General features: G+C 27.2%; 1 protein-coding gene across 14 annotated transcripts in view; it reads left to right on the top strand.

Annotated features, from left to right (window-relative positions):
* The window catches only part of LOC122630527 (TLD domain-containing protein 2), a 198,376-nt gene that overhangs the window by 134,356 nt on the left and 51,711 nt on the right, over positions 1 to 12,309 (top strand). For 10 of the 14 annotated variants that reach the window (XM_043815107.1, XM_043815105.1, XM_043815097.1 and 7 more), the window contains exons 2-3: positions 3,140 to 3,208; positions 4,551 to 4,657. In XM_043815107.1, coding sequence (XP_043671042.1) covers positions 3,140 to 3,208; positions 4,551 to 4,657 — 176 coding nt within the window. Of the gene's footprint in view, positions 1 to 3,139; positions 3,209 to 4,550; positions 4,658 to 11,286; positions 11,542 to 12,309 lie in introns of those variants that run through there. The other 4 variants (XM_043815109.1, XM_043815106.1, XM_043815099.1 and 1 more) reach the window with 2 other exon arrangements.

Raw genomic sequence — 12,309 nt, 5'->3', positions numbered from 1 at the left:
AAATAATGGATTAATTTAATTAGAAATAGTCTTTCACAAATAGAAGTAAACCGAGCACCTGTTTTACTTGGATGCACAAAGAACTTCTTAGTCGTTTTAATCGAGGGAAACATCTCCACGGTAGTCAATTCCTCTCTTCATAAATATGTACATAAATACATACACACACATATATACATACGTACGTACATACATACATGTATATATACATATATAGTATCTATGTATTAAATATATACAAGTATTACACCTATGTGCGTTTATGCGATTTCGAAAGTCTCGTGCTGCACGAATAGATTACTCATAGTAATGGCAAATTGCCAATCGTTTACCTATTTTTATCTTCGTAACACACATCTCTTAAAGATTTTCGAGTTCTCATTCGTCCTTCCACGCATAAAAATGTAAACTTATTCCGTTTCGATTAGCTTGGTGAATACTTTTTAATGTTTTCGTATTTTAATATTCTTTCCTTCCTATTTACCTGTTATTCGAGTCGGTAATAACGAAATCTATAATTCACTTTATCTTTTTTCTTACCGACTGCGATAACTGTTTTATACAGAATATTAAATATTAATATAAGTATTAAATAAAGAATACTGTATTAATATATTTCTTTGTTATTATAAATGTTTACTATTTTATATCTAAATAATGAAAGAATATATCTTATATAAAAATAAATCGTATATTTTGATATTGTCCTATCGACAAAATTTTTAGTATTTTATATCCAAATGGATAACAATATAGAGTAATTTTTATAGAAAATTGTTAATACTTTATATCTGAATAAAAATAATATAAATGGAATTTTATTTAATGGAATATTTTCTAGTATTTTATATTTAAATGAACAATACTAATAGAGTTTCGACATCACTTGTATTCACCAATCCAATAATTTCGAAAGGAACAGTCCATTTCTTTTTTTTTTTTCTTTTTTATTACTAATTTTCGTGTTCTAATTGTTACACGTAATAATATAATTATGCTTCTTTGAATTGATTATTACAGTATTGTAAAAATTTCAATAGAGTTATCAAACAATTACTAGAGAAAGTACAACGTTACAGATAATATGCGTATGTATGTATATGTGCGTGCGTTTACGTGTGTACGAATATATAAAGTTAGTAAATAAATAACAGTATAGAGTATTCTTTATTGAAAACGGAGTATTTTATATATAAATAAAAATAATGCTATAGAGAGAATTTCGTTCAGTGAAATATTTTTTAGTGTTTCGCGTGTAAATAAACAATACTAGTTTTTTTTTTTCTTTATATATATATATATGTGTGTGTGTGTGTGTATATATATATGTATTGAAAATTCCAATATCACTTATATTGGGCCAAACCGATATAAAGTGACAAAGGGAGAGATAAATTTTTTTTTATATCCCTCTATTTTGATGTGTTCTAATTGATACGTACAATACATACAATTAACTATCGCAATTGATTGGAAAGTTTACTATGTTACAGCCGGTACGCGTGCGAGTATAAAAAGATAGATATTGTATTCAAATAGATCTAACGTGTGTTACCTTTCATAGTATTGTATTTCAAGCGAACCTGTGTGTAACAATTTTGTTCGTAAGAAAATTCATGCGACTATTAATTCTAATTTGATACGCACTTCGAATCTATCGTGAGTTATTTCTCAATTACGGTTGAAATTTTTAATAAGTTCTTTATACGCCATCATATTCTATTTCTATCGTATTACGAAGATCCTGTTTAGAACAGAAGAAATAGAGCAGTTGAAATTAGAATGATAAATTAGAAGATTTCCCATGTTTTCGTTAAAAGGATCGATTTGGCGGAAGCGAAAGAAAAAAAATGACGGATTATCTTTCGACAATCGTAAATTTTCCCTGACACATTCAACGCGGCAAACAAAAGCACGATGGCGAAAAGAGGGTAGAAGTGTGAGTGGGAATTGTGATGATGGGTGAGGTGGGTGTTGGAGAATACATTCGCGATAAACGCTTTTCACTTCCTACCGGAAGATAATTAATCTATCGAAAGAAACGTTTTCGTAGCTTTCGCTCGTTTAACTTTAAAAAAGTAGGATAAAGAAAAGAAAAGAAAACGGAAAAAAAAGAAATAAAAAACCTGAAAAGTGATATCTTTGTTTGCGATATTTATCCGACGAAAACATGTAATAAAAAACGGTAATGAAAAAAAATATTATTATCTGATATTATTTTATTTACTTTTCTTTTTCATTTATTCGCAGTAATTTCACTCGTAAAATATAGAAAATAATTATATTGGATACGTATGACCGAACTTATAATAATATCATTTTATTAAGAAATGATTTAGATATTTTATTCTACATTATTTAAAAAAAAAAAAAAAAAAAAGAAGAGAAAGAAAGAAAGAAAGTAGCATCAGAAATACTGATAATTTGTTTGATAATTGTTTAAAGCATGCTTTTTTTGTTTCTTCTCGTCTTCCCTATCCCAGCCCGCTCGTTTTATTTTGTAAATCGATTGTTTTTTGCGTGGTAATGATTTTAAAAACCCGCACGCTTTTTGACGCCTATGCCTTTTTGTGTTTTTGAAATGTTTACTGTTATTTTTGAATTTTTGTTTTCTTTTTATTTATTTATTTATTTCGACCGCTTTCTCGCTTTAGAGAACGATACTTATGCAATGTTCTTCACATGATTTGTGAAAAAATTCTTCTTCCCATAATTATCATTATCGATATTATAGTTGTTATTAATAAAAATAAAATATATATATATATATGTATTTTATATATACATATATATTATGTTATTATTATAAATTATTTTTGTCATCGTTTGATATATCGTATATGGATAAATAAAAAAAAAAAAGTAGAGAAGAGATCGATACTCCGAACAAAATATAGTTTTCCATCCTTACTTTTTTTCTTTTTCTTATTTTTCTTATTAAAATCTTTTTATTAGATTTTATTATATTTTTATATTCCTTTTAGTCTTTCTTTTCTTTAGATTATCCTTTCTTTTATATCCCTTTCTTTTTTCTCAATTTTGTTCAATCATTTTTAATTTTATCATTTTTTAAGCTCCACTGCATGTAGACTGCATGTATTCTTATTGGCCTTGTTTTGGATTGTTTGTTACACATCAGGTCCAGGCGAATGTCCCAGGATGTCACACATTCGAGATCAACGGAGAGTCTTATAGGGACTTACACTAGGTACGTATGTAACATCGTAACAAAAGCTTTCATCGATGCACAGTGTTTCGTGTAAATGGATGTTCGTGACCGAGAAAAATAAAAGCATAAAAATTCGTTCTTTATTTACTTATTTTTATAATTAATTACGTGTAACGTAATTCGCAAAACATGAAAAAAGTTACGTTTACTTAATGCATTAAAAATAAAATAAAATAAAATAAAAGTGGAAGAAAAATATTAAAATGAAATCATCAGAACGCCAAAAAAAAAATGGAAATTCGAACGGATAAATTTGACATTGAATCAACATAAAGTTTATATAAAAAAAATAATTAAAAAAAATTCGTATCGACATTATATTCTATAAAAGTATATTAAAGATATGTTCAATAAAATTATATTGGAAAAAAAATGCATTGATTTTTGCATTAAACTTTACTCTTCAGTTTAAACAACAGATTGATATATTTAATAAAAATTATAGGTAAATAATATTATCAATTATTTACTTTTCGTTACTAATATTTCAGGATCTAAGATCTTTTTAAATCTTAGACTTGAAATTTTTGATTTTTGTCCATTGAGCGAAACACTGTGCTGTGCCACTTTTCGAAAACGAAATTATTTCTTTTTTTTTTTCTCTCTCTCTCTCTCTCTTTTTCTTATTAGTACAAAAATTGCGAAAAAATTCTTTTTAATTCCACGCTAGTCTTTAATGTTAACTTTAATTTTTACTAATTATCATTTATATATTGTAAAACAATAAAAGATTAAAATACAATAAATTTTAAATCAATAAGAAATTTCTAATACTCGATGAGAATAAATTATACGATCGATTATCGATCGCGTCCATTTTTAAATTTAGATTTTGTATTAATAAATTAAAAAAGAAGAAATTCTTTCTTAAATCTCTTTTATCTTTGGAATTATTTTTTTTTTTTTTTTTATATACGACGGCATTTATACACACGCGTATGCACGTGTCCCGCTCAACGCAACACAACACACACATATATAGAGAAAGAGTCACACAAATACACGCATTTGCATATATATATATATATATATATATATATATATATAGCATATAAAGAATAGTGCATGCTATGCTGCATCTATATGTTAGATTTATAGCTAGATATTCGTTGTCGTTTATGTATCTAATGTTAAAAATAAAAAAAGAAAAATATGAATAATAAAGATGAAAAAAAAAATAGACGAACTTTTTAGATCAGTCGTTTAAATATTTCAACGTTCGACGATATGGGGCAATATATTTGTGTTAATGTTTGAAATTCTATAATAATTAAAATGATTATTCTTCTCTCTAATCTATTTATCGTTGGAATCTTTACAGGAGTAAAAGCCGTAGCGTGGATCACGGATTCACAGCACCATTTGATTTGGATACTTTGAGGAACAAGGTCGAAGGAAGATTCGAATCCGTCGACAAACTATCGAAAGGTGAGACTTTGATTCTAATTAATATCGATCAATGTATCAATCGATCAATCTTAAATCAAATCGATCTACAAAATAAACTGAAACGTACTTACGAATAATATTTTTATTCGATCATTAATTCAATTCATAAGTCATATTATTATTATACTAATTTTATATGACTTGAACAATAATTAAATATCTATAAGAAAAATCTGTATATTTATTAGGTCGAACGGTGTTAAAACTCGAGAATTAAATCGAAAATTTCGAAATATACTATCGTGGACATATTTAACTGGTAATCAAATTAACCTACATTAAAAAGTCTCTGTTAAAAGGCGGAAGCATGAACATAGGATTAGAAGGTAGCAAATGAAAAATGAATTAGAGGTTGCCCTTGTAACGAGATATCAAGACTAAAACGAAGGTCTCGAGATCACGGCTATTTAACGACTATGCAACCTTACAAATCCAACGAATTACATTGACTTACTTTCTTAAAGTGGCACGGACGCCATGTTCCTTTCTATCGGGACATCGCGATTATTCCATTCGATTAAAGGATTTGTATATATGTGTGTGTGTGTGTGTCATTATATCCACGCCCCTATATTCACACGATTTTTATTTTCATATAATTATATTAATTCTACCACGTAAAAACACAGGAATGCGTAAGTATCTAAGTACAACACGTATATTTATATGTCGTTATATCCACACCCGTATATTCATATGATTTTTATTTTCGTATAATTATATTATTTCTACAACGTAAAAACGCGTAGGAATGCTTTAGTATGTAAGTGCAACACGTGTGTGTATATATATATATATATATATATATATATATATATATATTTACACAGAGATGGATCGTGTAATTGACCTAATAAAACGAAAGATTTATGAAATCGGCCAAATTTCTTCGAGGCTTGCCAACTTATTTTTCATTGTTCATCGTTTTATCTGACATCATCTTGGAACATTGTTGAAAGTTCGTTGAAATTAGGCCGACGAAAAAAAGAAAAAAAAAAAAAAGAAATTGGAAAAGATAAATGGGAATTTTATCCGTTTTCAAGCGCGAAACATTTTTCAATATTTTTTACAAGAAAAACAATTAATATAAAACATTCGTTATGATTCATTCATTTAGTATCAATCGTGATTGATATAAAAAAAAAAGTCGATCACTGTTTCGTACGAAACATTGTTAAACTCGTAAGAAATAAAAAAATTAAACAATAACAAAAAAAAAAAAACATTCGGTCAGTTTTATCCGATTTCGTTTTCATGAAAAAAAATTTTCGAAATCTTGTACAAATCTAAATATCTCTCGAATGAAATTTTTGTTTACTTTACTTTAAATTTACATACGATAATGATTCAACGTTTAAATATTTTAATAAAGTAAAATAATGATCATTAATGATTCTCGCTAATATTAGATAAGATTAAAAGAGATACGTTACGTATTACGCTAATATCGACATATTTTAATGAATAATTAATTATTAAAGGCGATTACCGTAACAACAACGAATTTTTAACAAGTGTCACAGTATCATAGTGTTAGATATATTTTCTAATACCTAACGTCATTCAATCGCGAAGAACGATCGCTAAAATATTATCGAATCTCAATTTGTTTTTTACGATTAGATTGAAATCGAAATCGTTAAATTTTAAACCATTAGCTTTTCCACGGTATAATCTACAAAATTTTATTAGTACTATTATCTTCGAGTTAACAATAAAATTTGAATGAAATAAATGAATATAAAAGATATTTTGTAATTATAATCTTTTTTGTATAATTTATGTATGTACGTGTATGCAGATTATATAATATTTATTTTACTATTTTTATATATAGATCATGCGTATACATTATCTACAAATATAGATAATAGATAATATAGATTTTATATATATATACATAATCTATATATAATAATAGGGAAATAATTTACATTATCTATAATATATGATATAATAATCTCTATATAATAATTGATTATATAATAATAATAATTTTATTTATTAGAACTATATATATATATAGTTTATATAATATAATAAAATATGTATATAATAATTAATGATCTACGTATAAAAATAATATATAATAAAAGAATAAACGTATTGTTTATTTTTCACTTTCATTAAAAAACGTAATTTTTTCATACATATTTACTTATCAGTATTGTCTTTATCGAAAAGATCATTCCATTTAAAAATACTGTTTTATCAAATTTTTATAAAGAATAAAATAAAATAAAATAAAACAGATTAATAGATTAAACTCGCGCGGTTGAAAAAGGGAGTACATAACGAACATTTAATAAATAATTTGTGCAAAATCTGTTCGTTAAACGCGCATGCACACGTATCATACAAATTATTACTGAAACGAAACACACTTAATTAACATCATTTAATTGCACGTATCGTTCAATGTATCTTAAGTCGTAACACGACGAACTTAAATGATGATGTAAGTATTTACATAATTCCGCACGACGATAACAAATTTTCGATGTTTGAATTTGATCGTTTTTCACGGCATATTTTATCCGAACGAATTTTTTAATCTTATTAAAAATATATTTATCAATTTCAACGTAAGACTTCACAATCGAATAATTACAATCGAATAATTGAAAATAAAATGGACAATTAAGATCTTTCGTCGTCTATTAAAGTTATGTTCGCTTTCTTTTGATTTATTTAGTTTTTTATTAATATTTTATTTTTTTATTCTTTATATAATTTTATTTCTCAATCGGCAATCGGACGTTACGTAGGCGTGATACACCTATAATTGGCTAATCAGCACAAAGTGGCTTTTATATTTCTAAATAGGCCTACATTTATTAGATTACATCATCATGCAGAATACGATGGGACCAATAAGAAAAAAAGAAAGAAAGAAAGAAAGAAAGAGAGAAAAAGAAAAGAAGTCTTACTTCATACGACTCTAACTTCTTTGAAGTATATATACATACACGCACACACACATACATAGAGTGTCCATTCACAAATGTCCATCAGCAAATATTACATGACTAATTAGTTATATGAAAATTTATTTAAAAAAATTTGTACGTCTCCAAATTGGAATCTCTACGAAGTACTTGTAAACATTCTTTTTTTCTTTTCTTTTCATGCCTTTTTTTAAATAGACTTATAATTTTGTTTACATACTTATATAGCAATAATTATATGCTACTATCAAAATGATATCTAATAAAAAAATTGTTTACTATGTGCGATTTACAAGATAATTGACACCTTAACGATTGATCAACAAATTCGTACTTCGCTGTAATATACACTCTGTGTCATAACTCTGTACGACATAATCAATTTCAAAATAATATATGGTTCGACGATTGTTTTTAAAAATCGTTCTATAAAATATTAATTACTTTTTATACTTAATATAGCGATTATCTGATAATCGATGAGTACTATCAATTTTTTTACTATACGTAATTTTGATACTTGAAATTATTTTATATTATTGAAATTATTATATTAGTTTATTTATCTTAAAAAGAATATAAAGAAAAAAAAACTACATTAACCTCTATAACTCGAAAAGGTCGCAAGTAAAAAAAGAATTGTTTATATACATTTTTTAGTAGGCTAAAATTAATCTTTCTAATACATATGAATGTACACCCTGTACACACACACACACACACACACACACATAACTCTTTCTTTCGAAAATGAAAATATTTAAGTGATTTTTGTGATTATATTTCGTTCGAACGTTAACGATACTTTCTTACGTTAGCACTTAATATTATACTTATGTACACACCTGCATACTTCTAATTTAGAAACTTTCCTATTAATCTTTTCTTAGAATCATTCCTTTGATAAGTGAGATCGACATAAGCGAGAATATAAATCTTAACATTGATAAAAACGTACGAGTGTGATACAGAAATTCTATCTAATTAATATTTTCCTATTTTATTACAGATATTTACAAAAAAGAATGAGTTAAAGTTATCCCTTACAATACGAATGAAAATTTGTGTGTGTGTGTGTGTGTGTGTGTATGTTCCATCGATTTTAAAACGAAATTAACACTTATTTGATTGTTCTTACGAAATAATATACATTCTTATCAAAGATATTATATGAATGAAAGAATATTTCAATCATTCGATAAAAGTAAAAGATTCATGACACATGTAATTAAACAAATGTACTTATATATACACACACATACTTACGTACATATTTCCGTCTCAAATGCATTCTTGTGAATAATATCAGTTGTGATCCGATTCGTATTACATATAATCGTATTACATATAATCGTCAGCAGTACACACAGATGGATATATACACGGTACACGTTCGACGACGACTTAATAAACCATACCATCTCAAATTCGTCGTACTAAGTATGCAAATGTTTCTCTGTGAGACATTAAAAAGAAGAAGGAAAAAAACCAACAACAATAATAATAATAATAATAATAATAATAATAATAGTAATAATAATACATTAATATTAACTCATTGCACCTTCTATGACGTATCTAGCATTAAATATGGCCGCTTCAAGAGTAACGAACGTCAGTCATTGGCGAACGCTCGAGATAGTTGCATGAGTGTTGTGTTGTCATTATAGTTATCGCCGTCGTCGTCGTTGTGTCGTTGCGTCGTCGTCGTCGTCGTCGTCGTCTTCGTCTTCGTCTTCGTTACTACATACGTTAATTTTTAATTCGCGAACTCTTACATTCTAGTTTCGTTATTAACGATCACGATTATGTGATTTTAGAAATCAAAAAGTGAAAACGCTATACGAGCCTTAAATATCTTTTCAAAAATAGTAAGACAAATAAAGAGAGAGAGAGAGAGAGAGAGAGAGAGAGAAAATAAATACTAAGAGATATAAAGTAGTAAAGCATAATACGTTATCTTTAAAGTTGTATCTAATCTATCCAAAATCTTACGAGATAAGAAAAGAAAAGAAAAAAAGAAGAAAGAAAACGGTACAAAGAAAGAAGTTCTATCAATTTTATATGCGATTTTGTGAGAACCAATAGATGATAAGTTTCAACGAATCACAAATTGTCCTTCGACTAGTCGTCACGTGAGAAGTAGGCTTTAAGCATCTCACTTCTCACGTCTCTCTCTCTTCCTCTCTCTGTCTCTTTCTGTCTCTCTCTCTCTCTCTCTCTCTCTCTGTCTCTCTCCCTTCCTCTTTCCATATGTTCGAGTTACGAGAATAGTGCATCACTTTTTATAAAAAGCATTCAGATACAAGGAAAATAAAAAAGAAAATAGAAAAAAGAATAATAATAATTAAAAAATATTCGCGCACAAAAGACAATATCGCGTTTCTCGTTTCTCTTTATCTTTCTCTTTTTTATTATTATTTTTTTCTTTTTATTTTTTTTTTCTTTCTCTCTTCTTTTTCTTCGTCGTGCGATAAAAAAATAAACGCATAAGAGAAAAAGAAAGAAGAGATAAGAGGAAACATAAGTAGAAAGTGATGCATCGTTTTTACTACGATCGAGACAGGTACATTCGGACTTTTTCGGCTTTTTTCGCCTTTTTTCGTATAGTTTTCCCCTACTCCTCATCCTCCCCACCATTATCCCGCATTATCACAAAACGAATGATCTGTAAACCATCCAGATGCAATTATTTTCTTTTTACGAACGAGTATAAATCTGTATAGTGATATCGCTTTTGACAACGATCGAGAATATCGAGTATTTTGTTCTAATTCATCTTTCTTTTTTTTTTTTATTTTCTTTACTTTTTTTATTCGTTTTATAAATCGTATTTTCTTTCTTTCCCTCCTTTTTTTCTTTGTGTTTTCTTCTCTTTTTTTCGCAACAATACAACGCACGTGCGCGATCTTACGAGAATAATCGACGTTCATTCTTTTTACGCGACGATCATCGAGTTCGTTCGAATTATTTCACAGGTTACGTTACCAAGTATATATCTGTTAGAAATAATCTCCATAATTCTGTTTCTTTTTCTTTTTTTTTTTTTTTTTTTAATCATCGATTTTCTCGTCAAGCTTGTTAATAACAAAAATTTCATCGTCGATTCGGCTACGAATTTTTGTGTTCGTTTATTTTTTAAATGTGAGATTGTTAATCTATTGCATATATATATATATAAGTTTCTTGTGATATTTTTATTTCGATGTCGAATTTTCGCCGCGAAGTTCTTTCTTTCTAGTGTTCGATTTCTTCTTTGTCTTTTTAGAGACTCGTTGCATCGATATTAACCTATCTGTGTATATGTATATATATATATATATATGTCATATTTATATATATATAAAGATTCGTTTCTATCTCAAATAAATTCGAATGAATTCTTCGACGAACTATTTTAAGTGTGAAATAAGAAAAAAAAGAATAAAAAAGAAAATTTAATTAGTGACATTTGAAAAAGAAATCATTTCCACTAATCGATTCCGAGGTTAGTTTAATCGATTAATAAAAAAAAGGTTAGGTTGACTTTGGTAAATTTCGTTGAATTTGTTCGATATTATTTCAAATGTTCTTTTTTCTTTTTTTGTGTGTGATTATTAGTGTGTGATATTCTTTAACGAGAAAGATTAAGTTTTTGAAAATAATAATAAGAAGAAGAAGAAGAAAAAGAAGAAAAATAATAAGAATAAGAGAGATGTTATAATGCATATAACATCGTTTCGTATCGTTGCGTTCTTTCGATAAGGAAGAATTGCAAAGATACGAAAATGTTAAATTCTGGTGAATCTAAGGATTATTTGCCGAATAATGTTCGTATTTATGAAAAATCATTTGGAGATTATGTTGTCTACTACGTCGTTAAAGGAGATCCAAAGCTTCGTTTGCCCACTCTTCAATACTCTTCTCCTATTGCAGGTATGCTGAGGATGCTAAAAAATGATATCGTTCTTCTAAATCATTAAATATCGCTTAGATATTAAGGTTTTGTTTTTCTTTTGAATTCGATATCTCGTAATATCTGTTCGTTAAATTTTATCGTTTTGTTTTGTATCACTTGTCGATCCGTTTATGAATCTGCTTGTTTCGAAATTGAAAAAGAAAAAAAAAAAAAAAGAAAAACAAAGACAATAATAGTTGCATACGAATCCGTTCGTTTTGAATTTGAAAATAATATTGGTATTATTAATAATAATAATATGAAAATATCAATATAATTGAATACGTTTGTGAATATGTTAGTTCGATTAATCGAAGTCGATCATTTACGATAAGTATTTTATATCGAAATTTTCAACGGTTTGTAAATAATTTTATATATACATATGTGAGCAAAATTACGATTATTTCGTTAAATACGTATTATTTCTATGATCCTGTCATCGCACAATTTCTTGGATTGCTTTATATATCGTTTAACACGTGACGAAAAAATACATCGAATGAAAGAGAACGAGGCAATCGAATTGATGATCGTTAAAAGCAACCGTCAATTGTTTATCAAGATCAGTAGTAACACTCGGAAAATCACGTGTCGTTGATTTTAAACGTTCGCTCGTTTATTACATCTAAGATAATTTTCCTTTCAAATGTACGATGATTTTAACTATTCTATTAACTATTATATGAAAGAAAGAAATCGTTCATATATATATATATATATATATATATATATATATATATATA

The sequence above is a fragment of the Vespula pensylvanica genome, chromosome 7, assembly GCF_014466175.1.
Source record: "Vespula pensylvanica isolate Volc-1 chromosome 7, ASM1446617v1, whole genome shotgun sequence".
NCBI classification, from domain to species: domain Eukaryota; kingdom Metazoa; phylum Arthropoda; class Insecta; order Hymenoptera; family Vespidae; genus Vespula; species Vespula pensylvanica.
Note: the sequence above shows the minus strand (reverse complement) of the source record. Positions and strands in the feature narration are given on the sequence as shown.